Below are 13,108 nucleotides of genomic sequence, written 5' to 3'. Positions count from 1 at the left end.
CATGAGCAAGTTTCATTAAGAGTAGTTCAAAGCGTTGGACTGATCAACTGATGCCGCTAGCATGGCTAAAGACTGAGTGACAAGAAGGAGACCACAGAGGGAGGACACCAACAGACCTTTGACAACTCTGAAGGAGTTCCAAGCTTCAGAAGCTCAGACTGGAGACACTGTGGCCCTGTTCAGACCTGGTATTGACATCCGTCCTGGGTGATCCGATCATGCACCCAAGACGCATTGAGATCTGATCGTTCAGACCACATTCAGAGGGGGTCTGGGTCGCATATGGCCACATTCTTTTAGCAGTGTGTGCGTGAACGTGTCCCACACTGAAGGACCGCCTACTCAACTGACGTCCTCATTCGCTCATTAAAGTGAGAAACAAGAAGAAGAAGACGCCTAGCTAGCCTAGCAGCTAGCGCTTCTCTGCCTGTACTGGGAGCTCGGAGCACCGGGGGAGCGTTGGTGTTAGCACAGGAGCTCTGGACCGCCGGGAGGAGGAGGCACAGACGTACCCGGAGCTGTCCACTTGTGATCGGATCACCCAGGACACATGTTGATACCAGGTCTGAACGGGGCCATTGTTCACACAACAACAGCTGGCCGGATGCTTCACCAGTCGCAGCTTTATGGGAGAGTGGCAAAGAGAAAGACTCTCCTAAAACATCTGGAGAGACATCTCTGAAGTCAGCCGGAAGAAGGTTCTTTAGTGTGATGATGTGACCAAAATTGAGCTTTTTGGCCGTCAGACTAAACAGCATATTTAGACTTCAAGCATAAAGCCAAAGCTACACGCGTTGAAAGGAAAAACCCATAAACAAATACTCTGTGACAATGCAGCTGATGTCCTGCCAGCTGTTGTGCCTCATGGTGCTCAGAGTCCATTCAATTCACAAAGATTTATTTACAATGGTGCTGAATTGAAAATTCCTGAATGAAAGAGAAGAAGGAAATCGAAATCCATTCCCACACACACACACACACACACACACACACAACCCAGGCCATTGTAGACATTTACCATTTAGCCTTTGGGCCTTTAAGGGCTATTACACTGTCAATACATGTACGTCATAAAATCTGTGTGTGTATTCCCTCCGGCCATTATTGTTGGTGTGGTGAGCTGTCACGGCGGTGAGTTGTGGCCCTGAGAGCCTGCGGCGCTGCTGATAGCCTGTGTTTGTGTTTGTGTGTGAATGTGTGTGTGTGTGTGTGTGTGTGAGAGCGAGGGTTGAGTGACGCAGCAGAGAGAAAACACAGAAGAACGCCACCTTAGAGGAACAGAAAACCAGGCGTCTTTCCCTGATGCAAGAAAAGTGTTCATTGACAGAGGAGGGAAAAGCCTCAGCCTCAGTCTGACGGGTCTGTAAATGGAGTCCACGATCCCTTTGGGTGTCTTTCACAGGACCATAAAGCTCCACACCAACGAAACAGTATAAATAAATGAAAAAAGAAACCATCTCCTTTCTGTTTCAGGCTCCCTAATTGTCAGTTTTAAACATAATTGGGATAATTGGGACACAGTCTGCTGTGTCACTGTGCAGGAAATAGAGGGTCAGAGACGGGTTTAACTGAGGACATGAGCTTTATGGTGCTTTGGTGTTACTGATTCGGTTATTATCTGCCCTATTCTGCATTATTCTAATGATCTAATGTAGGCTATCTCTAAAAATAACATGATAATAATAGAGTCGCTCGTTCGGTTGCCTCCTTTCATCTTCCTCATTTGTTAAAAGCAACCACGGCCAGAGAGCACTATAAGAGTGCCCTCCACTGGTGAAACAATAGAGTACATGAGAAGAAAAGAAAATAAGGCCATCGTGTCAATTCATAAGCATTTATTTGATCTGAAACACTACAAAGACTCCCATCTTAAATGAAGCCTTGTGAAGTGAAAGATACAAACAATATGTACAGTGCGCTGCTTTCTTTGAGTAAACCTACATCATCGTCTGCGTATGAACCGTGTCGATCGTGAAGCTACAACAAAACGCATTTTGGTCCAGCCGATCTTTCAAGTGGGTTCCAGGAACGTTTCGATACTCCAGGCCAGATGTTGGCAGGAGCAAGTCAAGTTCAGTCCAAAGAGCCAGAGAAGTCTCTCTCACTCGGTCCCCCTGCAGGGTGAGTCATCAAGCCCAGACCAGTGAGCTGGTTCTCTATGTGGCGTCAGGAGGGGGCTCAGGCAGGGAGGGGTCACCACCAAATGAGGCAAAGTCATACTTGAATACAATACAATGAAATAATACGGCATAATAGTGTCATTACGTTTTAATGTCTTGTTTTATCCTTTTGTACGCCGTCTTTCCTTGTGTTCTATCTATTTGGTGATTCATATTTTTCTATTCATGTCTGTGTTAATGACTCCAGCATGTGGGGGGGGGGGGGGGGGGGGGCTACTGCATATAACTGCCCTTACAGGGATAAATAAAGATATATAATACAGAACTGATGTGGCCCAGCGTGGTGTGTACATGTGGTTTCATGTTGTTAGTGGTGTGTGAGGAGTCAAATCTCAGTTCAGAAATCACTTCAAAACACACCAAACGAAAACTTTTCTGGGCCGATGCCCCCTCTGAACGGTATACGGTCTCATGAAGACCACATTGGCCACACGGTCTGACTTTTTCCAGCCCCTCTCTGGGTCATATGGTGGGTGTTGGTTTGGGGAGTTTTTATGGCAGATAGATGATTTAACCGGCTGATGTTTGTTGTTTGACTGTTTGAGCCTCTGAGAACCTCCTGGTCTTCTCTCTCCAGCTGATGTTTCTCCTCTTTGTGGCCGTGGAGGGTAACACACAGTTTGTCTCTGGGTGGAGTTCAGCCTGAATCGTCCCCGCTGTTCTCGGATCCTCCCTTCGCGGTCTCCTCCGGCTCCTCCGCCGTGCCGCTGTCCGACTCCTCCTCTATGGCGAAGCGCGTGTCCGCGGAGGAGCACAGAGAGCTGATGCTGCTCTGCTCCGTGCACAGCGCGCATGCGAGCGGAGAGGGCAGCGCGCCCTCGTAGTGGAGGTGTCCGAGGTGGTTGCCGTGGTTACCGCAGAAAGGCAGGGACACCTGCACCGAGCGCAGTCCCGAGGCCGCGGCGGGAAAGGTGAGGCTGTGTTTCTTGGGCAGCGCGCCCCACTCCCGCTGCTCCTCCTCGTGCACCAGGCGCGTGAAGATGTTGATCCTCCTCTTCTCTCTCCTCTTGGAGCGGAAGTAGCCCAGCATTATACCACAGAGGAAGACCCCGTAGAAAGACATGACTATTAGTATGTACAGGTACGCGTTGCCGCCGCTCTTGTCCGCCTGAGAGGCCGCGGTGCTCTGTGTGTGCAGCGGGAGGCGTTTGGGTGAAGCTGTGGAGTTTTCCAGGTGCTCCATTGTCTGTCAGTGCAGCCGACTCGGTGGAGGCAGCTGTAGAGACACAGAAGTACATCAATAAAGATGAGATTTGTTTCAGCTTTACGCGCGCTTTACGCGCGCTTTACGCACGTGGATAGGTTCCCGGTGAGCGGAGTTTTGCTGCACAAGTGATGAAAAACTACGAAAAAAACGTTTGTAGAGCCATAATACACCGACAGCTATGACGTCAACGTTTTCAACGTCTTCACTTGTAACTGCTGATGAAGTCTACATCTGAGCCCGAAGGCGCGGTCATTGCAATGTTAAGAAAAGAAAACACACTTTGCAAATGACTTTCAGTTTGAGGTTTATTGTTAAAAATGCAACTTTAAATTATATTCTTCAGTTTGAATAAACAGCTTCTCATCTAACAAACGTTTTGTTGATTTTGAAGGTTTGTAATTAGGTTATCTTTTAATTTGGCATCTCCGCACTTTTTTGTGTTGAAGAAAACGTTTAGAAAAAGTTACCAAAAGTCCAGTTTAGTTCATATAAAACTAAACAATAAGACAAAGTCGTGAAGTCTACTCACCAAACTGAGGCGCGGAGTCTCCTGTGAACCCTCCCGGCTCTTCTGGAGTTTTTGCAGCACCACTACATGGATGGAGTTATTTATATAAAGACCCTGGAGTGTCATCATGAGTCACGTGACGGGGACAGATTGTAAGATGAGCCCTGAAGGGATGTTAACTTAAAAAAAAAAGTAAAGGAAGGAACAACTTTAACATTATTCACGCCTCTTGGGGATGTGTATGAACTCATCTAATGCTACGAGTTTATTAAACTTAACTTACTGAAGAATTACTGTACCATCTCTGGAGTCCCACAGAAGTTAGAAGTATTCAGGTCCTTTACTTAAGTAAAAGTATTATCAGCAGAATGTACTTAAAGTATCAAAAGTACTCATTCCCCTGTAACTGATATATTAGTATCATTACATTATTAGATGAAACTGATGTGTGAGCAGCATGTTGCTGTTGTAGCTGCTCGAGGTGGAGCCAGTTTGAACTACTTCATGTGGTTTTACTTTATTTACTACTTTATCGTGTGGTTTAGTCATGTTTCTCTGGGAAAGTCTGGGAGCAGGATAATTAACAGAGTAAGAAACAGGAAAAAACAAAGTTCTGCAACACAAACTTGTGTTTTTTTTGCTTTTGTTGTGGAATATTTGATCATTTGACCTCTTTGGGCTTCAAACTGTTATTTAAATGACACAATCTGAGAAGATTAGAGGGAAATTACTTTAACTGCTTATAACTCACAGACGTCTGAAACATGACAGTGGTCGCATGCTTCTCGTCTTTCGTCTTTAACATTGCATTTTATTGTTTTTTTTTCAATGTGAAGTCTGAACTGTCAAGTAAACGTAATGGAGTAAAAAGTCCCCTCTGACATGTTGTAGAGAGGAAGTATGATGTAGTATAAAATGGAGTATTTTGAGTGGCTAACAGTTGTACTTGAGTTAATTAAGTTCTACTACTCCAAATTCTTAGTGCATGCAACACCAACTTTGTGACGCCTAGTCCGCTGAGACGACAGAAAAGAAAGCTCATCCGGAAATAAAAGCTATGAGAGCGTCATAAGTATCAAAGTCGCAGGCGGAGGACATCTTTTTGCTGGTTTATTGCCGGTTTCATTAGCGTTTGATTCAACTGTTCATGATTTCTTCTATTTACTCTAAGGGCGGCTCCTTTTCTTTTACAAATGCAATCTCCCAGATGACTGATTTAATTTGATAGGCTGACTGAACTCCTCCCTTTTCACCAGACGCAGCCACGGATCAGTCTGACAGCACTAAATATAATAAATGGTGAGCATTAATAGTTGAATTGGATTAGGTTCCAGTCACTCGTGTAGGCTGATTTCACTCACAGACATAAATAAATGGCATCATCTGTCTTCTGTCTTTTGATAGACTGAATACAAAAGAATTATAGCGCGTAATACTTTCAACTTTATTACTTTGACTTGGTGACTGTGGCAGATATAGCAAACGTATTTCTCCAAAACAATAAAACACTTCTGCATGTAGACCAAACACAATCTTTATTTACTTCATTTGAGCATTTTTCCAAAGGCAAATTACAAATAAATAGTTGGATGCACTTATGTTACAAGGCAGGCTCTCGACACAGAGAGGGAGTGGAGCTCCAAAACAAGTCTATGACAATAAAGCTTAAGTTAAAATAGAGGCTATGCGTGTGCTTCCTCTGCCGATCACAGCTCCTCATACTCTATATGTACACTTCGGGAGAAACATCAAATTCAAAAGCAGCCAGGAATTAGAAAGACGTGACTCGGAATCACAAGAGAAGGCAACAGGTGTCACATTGTGAGGGATGCTGGGGTCCATGTTTGTGCCGTGTATGGACACGGTGAGTCACTCACTCAGTCACACTCGTGCGGATGACGAGGCTTTCAGCTGGTGATGACAGTCCTGCACAATAAATGGTGGCCGTACACACAGAAGTCGCACTTTTAGAAGTGTGCTAATTCTTCACCCAGAGCGCCGACGCACACTGAGAAGGTTTTATTTGTGTCTGCAATCGACGGCCTTATTTGGACAGAAATTATACATTTTCATATTGCACTACGACTTATCAAATGTGACAATGATTACGCATTTCAGCTGTAATATGTAAGTGTGCACTTTTGAGCCCAACGTGGCCTTTACAGCACATAAAAAAGTATACTCTATCACTGTAGGAAAATACAATCGACTAAACAACAGTGCGTCTTTGTTTCGTTTTAAATAAGACTGTTAGGTGCAATCTTTTTCCTCCAAAAGGACAATGGCCTCAATGTTGAAGATGAAAAGAGAACAGATCAACCTGCTCTCATGTGCCCTCAAATGACTTCGTGCTTTTGGTATCGAGACGTGCCGCCTGGAGAGACGTCCCGCGACCGTGGGAGTCAAAGTCTGACTGTGGGTGGGAGACAAAATAAACCACCGGCAGAACTCAAAACATGTGAACAAAAAAAAAGAAAGAAACAAAAGAAGAGTTAACCGTCTCCTGACCTGCAGGACGAGGGAAGCTGAAACCTTTGAAGTTACAAAACGTTTAGAGGAGGATCAAAATGAAGGAAAGATTTAGAGACGTGACATAACCAATCTGGTGTCTCACGGGTGAACGCTAAGCAACGAAACCTGTCAACCCAACCTGAGCTTCTGCTGTGGCACTCAGAAAGAGTTCAACAGGCAACATCAGCTGTTTCATAACTCCCATCTGGAACAATAAAGATCTCCCCACAGAGGTCACACACCTGGGCGGAAAAAGGGAAAAGGCAGCATCTTTTGTGTTTTCCTCAACACTTTGTTGTCTTTTGAGCTCTTTTTCCAGCCTGCCTTTAGCTACAAATTCAAGTCAAAGCCGCTTCCATGTTGGAATTGGTAACACTCTATCCTCGTGTTAAGATTTACAACAGATCAAGGTGGCTCTTATGTTCATGGGGAGGGATACCGGGGAGCAGTGAGGGGGTACTGGGAGTGTTCAGAGTCAAGTGTTGGTCTGTACTTTGAGAGTGAACAATGTCGTCCGTTATTTCCCACCGTACATTCTCTCAATGTCGTCCTGGTAACGTGTTTTCAGCTCCTTGCGTCTGAGCTTGAATGCGTCCGTCACTAATCCCGTCTCTGGGGTCCATGGGTCTGGGCTCAGACAGATCTTGCGAGGGATCTCAAAGCGCTCTAGCTGGGCTGCAACAGAAGGAGGCGAAACATTAACTTGTGACTCAACACAGACACAAGTCGGTGCAGACGTTTCCATGTCGGACCTTTTCTAAGCTAAGGTTTGACCTCTTCTTTGACCCTGTTCTCACCAGCTAGAGCGGCCTCAGTGATGACCTTCAGGACCAGCTCCTCCATGGCCTTGCTGTCGCACAGCTCCTCCAATGAGCCTCGGATACCGTACTGGTCAGCCAGAGCCAGCAAGTGCTTCTGATTGGGCACCACAAAGCCAATCACGTATGTCTCATCACTGCAGAGCGGGGAGAGGGGAGACCACAAGAGGGACGTCAAAGCGAAAGACGAACAGAGCGTAGTTGTTAAGCGCCGCTGGTCTTTGTGTGTATTCTAGGCAACCGAATGTTCGGCCGAATAAGATGAAGGAGCACAAACGTGTGCATGCACCAAACAATAATTCTTTGTCCATAAAAGGAAATGAACACAATACATGCCTGGACAGAGCGTGAACAGACGGCAGCCTCCAAATATCTAAAGTATCTGCTGCACTTTCAGGCACTTTTCACGCTTTCTTTGTTATCAAATGGAGCAGGAGGCACTGGAGGTGCACAAAAAACATCATTATCTGTATTTGAATCTGTTCAACCAACAAAACTATCTGTCTCTGTATCTGTAACCGGAGAGGATACCGGAAGTGGGTGTGGTTTCTACCAGAAGGCACGTTAAATCGGGCAAATGTTGCATTTTCTAACCTAATATTCATTGTTCAATACAATTATTGTGCTTTCAAAGCATCACATTGATTTAATATTGGCATATAATCACTAATTTCCACATCCTCATACTGTACTTTTCACCTCTCTCTCTTCTTCCTGGATAATAACGAGCATCTTGTCGCCTGCCTGTTAGTGTGTCCTCGTGTGCAAACAAAGCGGGGACCCGCACACACAGACGATCAAAGTCTCCACAGGGTTCCTTTAATGACTAAACAAACCAGTATTTAGTTCTTGTCACACAAAGGACTGGTTTTACATATCAAGTTGTCACATCAACGGTTTCATTTCTTAAAATTGTTTGTGACTCATAAGATGTAGAAACTTATGCTGATGCTTCCCCAGAAGCATTGCAGTCATGTTATTGTCGAGCAGGAGCCTTGATGATGTTGTTGATAGGAACAGGGTTGGGGTTGATGAGAGTGGTGACACTGAACAATCAGGGACATTTGCAAACTGTAAGACCAAAACTAAAAGCATCCAACTGAAAATGCAAGAACGCGTCTATTCCAGCTGTATTTCATGTTTTGTGTGTCGATAAATACATTTCAACAATAGAATCACGTTGTAGTAGAAACACGCACCTGTTGGCATAGGCGCAGATGTTGTCGACCAGAGGGCAGTTCTTCAACATGGCCTCCACCTTTCCCAGAGAGACGTACTCTCCCGCCTGCAGCTTCACCAAGTCTTTCTTACGATCTGGAAACACAGCAGAGGCGGCTGCCTGTAATAACACGCGTGTTCCCCAGTGCACTATCTATAACTTGTATTTCTTAAGAGGAAGAGAAGGAGCCATTTTCCACTGAACTGTGTATTTCTAACCAGTGTCATCAGATAGCAGGGGACAATTCTGAAGTAAACAGGACTGGGGAGTAATTCTGGGAAGTGAGGAAAGATCTGATCTGTTAAAAGGTTTCCTGTCTGGTGGCTGGAGAGACTGAATCTGGGTCACAATGTTGATCATTTGTGCTTCTGATGTAGAAGCATCCGAACGAGGACCGATTAACCAAGTGGTAATCTGGATCTATAAAAGCACCTATATATCCTCTGCACTTAACTGTCACCCCTCCATCCACCTTTCCTCACCCGTTATCTTGAGGCACCCATCTTCGTGAAACTCTCCGATGTCCCCGGTGCAGAACCACCTCTGGCCGTTCTCATCTACAAAGAAATCTTCTTGGTTTTTTGCCTCGTTCTTGTAGTATCCCATGGTTACGTTGGGTCCACCAATCAGAATCTCTCCCCTTGGATGCGGCCTGTCAGTGCTACGGTAACCACCTGAAAGCAGGGTTTGAATTCAGCGGATAGCAAATGAAAACTGCAATAAAAAACGAACCTTCAGTTCTGCCACATACTCGTTTTGTGGAGATAAGAACTTGACAGCGTGTTTACTTTCAATTCTATTTCTGCTCTGCGTGCCAAGCAAGCAATAAACTCAGCTTGATAAGGATCGAGTAATAAAAATGAGCTATGATCCCTTATGTAAAAAGATGGCAGTTCAACAGGAGTGGAAGGAAAATAAGTATGTGTTCCTTACAAGGTTATGGACCAGCTGCAGTGATCTCTCCACGACTAACGGTGGATGGATCGGTAAACTGGTGCATGTCCCTGTGAATCCACGTGACATTGTGCATCATTTCATCATGGATTCTGTGTGTGTGTGTGTGTGTGTGTGTGTGTGTGTGGCTCCTCTCCCAGTCTCACTCACCCTCCACCCAGTCTTTGAGCCTGATCTCACAGCAAACCAGCGGCCCTCCCACTCTCCCAGTGCTGTAATCCCACACTGGAACAGACAACACACACACACACACACACACACACACACACACACACACACACACACACACACACACACACACGATCAGGAAGCACACTAGCATCAAGGCACGACATTTACTACCATAGCAACACGACCTCACTTGTTCCCTCGCCATGGAAACCTCATCCCAAAGGAATGTCCACAAAACAGTGTTTTCCTGGCTCAAATGGCCGCGGTGGAGAGTGACGGGCAGCGGGCCGCTCTGTTGGTTTAGTCTGCCTGGGAAAGGCCGGGACAAACGTGTCGGCAGTGAAAGCCAAGAGAAAAGCCACAGAGCTGAAAACAGGTCACTGGGACAGTCACCACCACCACCGCAGATATGAGTGGCACTCTTTTACGCACATTATTAAGAAATAAGAAAATGATTTCCCTGTTTACGAGATTCTGTTACATGAAACAGATGTTTGTATTTATTTTACAAACTAATCCCTTAAATTTAACTAACTGGGTTCTCAGAGTATGAATTGTTCCTAATGTTGATTTTCTTGCTTTTCAAAACAGATAACCTACAACCCACGCACAATACATCTACTTATGATTTTCCTCTCATTCATTTTCCCATCCCTGCTGCACAACTCACTCTCCCTCCTCCCTCTTCATGTCCTCCCACTTCATGTCCTCCCACACCCCCCCCCGTAACTTCCCAAAATTGCTCAATAACGAGCAGCTTTTCCAGTCAATAGATCAAATTCAAATGACTATTTTAGTTTCATTCTAGTTAAACTGCTGATATATTGCTGTCCTCTCACACTGAGCTGTTGCAGATAAACTACGAGTCCACAGAGCCTCACATCAGCTCACATTAACAATGCTAACATCCTGATGTTTATCATGGTCCCCATCTTAGTGTAGCATGTTGGTATGCTAACAATTGCTAATTAGCGCTAAAGATGAGCTGAGGATGATGGGAATTAGTTAGTCTTTAGTTTACTTGGGCATAAACCAACGTATTGGACAAATAAACCTTTTTTGATGATGTTGCTGGCGGAAACTAAAGGATCCCCAACGCTGTTACAATTCATCCTCAGTGTTTCATCACCCTCCATCCATCCTCATGGCGGCGCTACAGGAAAAGTCAGGAACTTCAAAGTCATTAGGTAAAAAATGTCACGGCGATCCATCCAATCGTAGCTGAGATATTTCAGTCAGGACCAAAGTGGTGGACTGAACGACCCATCTACGTTGGTCATGAAAACTACTTGGCTTCCTTCATGGGTTGCTGTCCAGCACACAGCTGTAAATAAACTATCATATCTTAGTTACAGTGACAGGTGTATATTGGTGCTGTATATTCCTAAATATCTGTGGGACGGCGCTCGTTGCTGCTCACGCTCGCTGATGGTTCCGGCACCGCAGGTCTCCGTCAGGCCGTATCCCTGACCCACCGGGCAGCAGAAACACACGTTCATGAAGCGTTGCGTGGCGGCGGAGAGGGGCGCTCCACCCGATAACAAGACTCGCGTCCGACCCCCCAGGAGAGAGCGAACCTTCCTGAATACCAGCCTGAATGGACAAACAGAAGGCAGGGGTAGATTAACAGGGGAGGGGGGAACGGGCTCTTTTAAATCTTAAAAACTCTCGTCAAAGTGCTGCTGTAACAACTCAGCTACACACTTGTCACACAGAGGTGTGCTGTATCCTTTGGCCAGCTGCTCCAGTTTGTAGTTGTACGCCAGAATGAAGAGTGTTCGCTGGACACAGCTCATCTCCTCCACCTTGGTCATCACGTTCTTATAGATACGATCCATGATCTCCTGGAACCGGGGGGGGGGGGCAGAAACAGAGGTTAGCTAGACAGAAAGACAGAGAGATGATGAGATATAGAGTGAGACTAATAAATGTAAATATATAAGACTGATGCAGAGGAAGACAAAAAGTAGGAGATAAGATAAAGAAGAGTGGTAAGTCCTGCTTCTGCAGTTATCTGCCTGCTGAAAAAACACGAGTTCGAGAGATACGAGTTGCAGCACAGTTTCACTGCCGTTACAGCTCCTAATATGGAGCCCAGATTCTGCCAAGACAAAACCAAAGTACTGGATCTGAAGTACAGAGGCATAGTACATATAAACATGATGATGATGAGGTCAAACCCAAAAGACATTTGGGATATCTTTTTTATTTAGGGCTTGTTCTCTGCTTAAGGAAGCTGGAGTTAGGTCTGTAGTCCCAGCTCTGCACAGACTTACTGTCACCCAATCTCAATTCACAAGACGGAGGAGTTTTCTTCAACTATCAATAACTGAATGTTAAACTTACGAGGGCCACAGCTCGTACAGAACTGAAAATACAACAAATTAGCACAATGTGGAACATGTGTGTGGTTGTATAACAGCAAGACTCCCTAATGGATTACTCACAAGTGACCCACAAGACCAGAGGAAAACCAAAGGAATCTCAACAAGAGCGAATCTCTGGGTAAGTTCAATGAAAAACAGACGAGAGCTGCAGTAAAGTTCTTCCACCTGTAGACTCTGTAGATCAGATTGTTGGGTGTGGTGTAAGGTAGATGAGATGGGTGAATGTACAAATTAATTTGACTACTGCAAAACAGGAAAACGTTGGCAAAAATTACAAACATTAAGTTGGAAAACACATTTCTTAACGGTGGCCACTAGGGGGCAGAAAAAACAATATACCAATACCAATATACTCTTGTTTTAGCTCTGTTTTGGTTTTGAAAAATGTCACCAGCCCCTCAGTAACTTTGGCTGCGTCTGAGATCGAGTAAACTCAGTTAATTGTCTTTACCTGGCTTGGGTGTCTTAGTCAGGGATGAACTGGATAAAGTGGGGTGAACTGGTGATAGGAACAGGACTGTGCTGGGAACAGGAATACACTGTTGCATGCCGAATGTGACTTTGGTTTTTGGAGTTTCCGACTGCCAGAGGGAAAGTAGTGGAGAGAACTGAAACCCACAGATCAAGAACACTTCATCATCCAAATCGGCAGAGTGTCTTCAAAAGCTGGATTCATAGTTAAATGGGGTAAAGGGCACAAACAAAAAAAAACAAAAAACAATAAAAACCAGCTGGTCCCTGTGTGTGTGTGTGTGTGTGTGTGTGTGAAGCTAAAGCAGTGAGAGAGGAAGTCGACACAGGATTCATGCAGCAGCCCGTTGTCATATCACAGCAAACAATTTGTATGCGTGTGTGAGAATGAGTGTGTGAGTGTGTGTGTGTGTGTCGTGGGGATAACCACATGGGGCTTTCTCACGTTCTGTTTACAGCTGTGAATGGTTCCAGACACTGGGGCCCTCTGGCCTTTACACTACGACCACTGGGAGATGGAGGGGGGGGGGGGCTGAGCTCATGCTATGAGAGAGACGGAGAGAATACAGCGGCGAGGGCATCGAGCTAGCCGGCGTTCAGTCTAGCCAACATGAGCAACTTGCTGTCAGGGGTTTAGTCATCTCAGATTTCTTCATGGCAATAATCAAAATGTCATCATATC

The 13,108-nt window shown here is 45.2% G+C and overlaps 2 protein-coding genes across 4 annotated transcripts in view; both read right to left on the bottom strand.

The window, feature by feature from the left end:
• Positions 1 to 1,820: 1,820 nt before the first annotated feature.
• kcne4 (potassium voltage-gated channel, Isk-related family, member 4) lies at positions 1,821 to 3,968 on the bottom strand. Its single transcript, XM_070905696.1, has 2 exons — positions 3,917 to 3,968; positions 1,821 to 3,396 (listed from the first exon to the last, which is right to left on the bottom strand). The coding sequence occupies exon 2, from the start codon at positions 3,361 to 3,363 to the stop codon at positions 2,818 to 2,820; it is 546 nt and encodes a 181-aa protein (XP_070761797.1). The 5' UTR covers positions 3,364 to 3,396; positions 3,917 to 3,968; the 3' UTR covers positions 1,821 to 2,817.
• A 2,775-nt stretch (positions 3,969 to 6,743) lies between these two features.
• Positions 6,744 to 13,108, bottom strand: part of acsl3a (acyl-CoA synthetase long chain family member 3a) — a 28,662-nt gene continuing 22,297 nt past the window's right edge. For all 3 annotated transcript variants that reach the window (XM_070905265.1, XM_070905263.1, XM_070905264.1), the window contains 7 exons: positions 11,273 to 11,412; positions 10,989 to 11,161; positions 9,548 to 9,622; positions 8,926 to 9,117; positions 8,424 to 8,538; positions 7,204 to 7,361; positions 6,744 to 7,081 (listed from right to left, as the gene is read on the bottom strand). In XM_070905265.1, coding sequence (XP_070761366.1) covers positions 6,924 to 7,081; positions 7,204 to 7,361; positions 8,424 to 8,538; positions 8,926 to 9,117; positions 9,548 to 9,622; positions 10,989 to 11,161; positions 11,273 to 11,412 — 1,011 coding nt within the window. In that variant the 3' untranslated portion in view covers positions 6,744 to 6,923. The remainder of the gene's footprint in view (positions 7,082 to 7,203; positions 7,362 to 8,423; positions 8,539 to 8,925; positions 9,118 to 9,547; positions 9,623 to 10,988; positions 11,162 to 11,272; positions 11,413 to 13,108) is intronic.

Source organism: Enoplosus armatus, chromosome 5 (genome assembly GCF_043641665.1).
Source record: "Enoplosus armatus isolate fEnoArm2 chromosome 5, fEnoArm2.hap1, whole genome shotgun sequence".
Lineage (NCBI taxonomy): Eukaryota > Metazoa > Chordata > Actinopteri > Centrarchiformes > Enoplosidae > Enoplosus > Enoplosus armatus.
This window is presented reverse-complemented; position numbering and strand designations above follow the sequence as displayed.

Excerpts from the sequence above, each read along its gene's own strand:
- kcne4 (XM_070905696.1), bottom strand. The coding sequence starts at position 3,363 with ATGGAGCACCTGGAAAACTCCACAGCTTCACCCAAACGCCTCCCGCTG.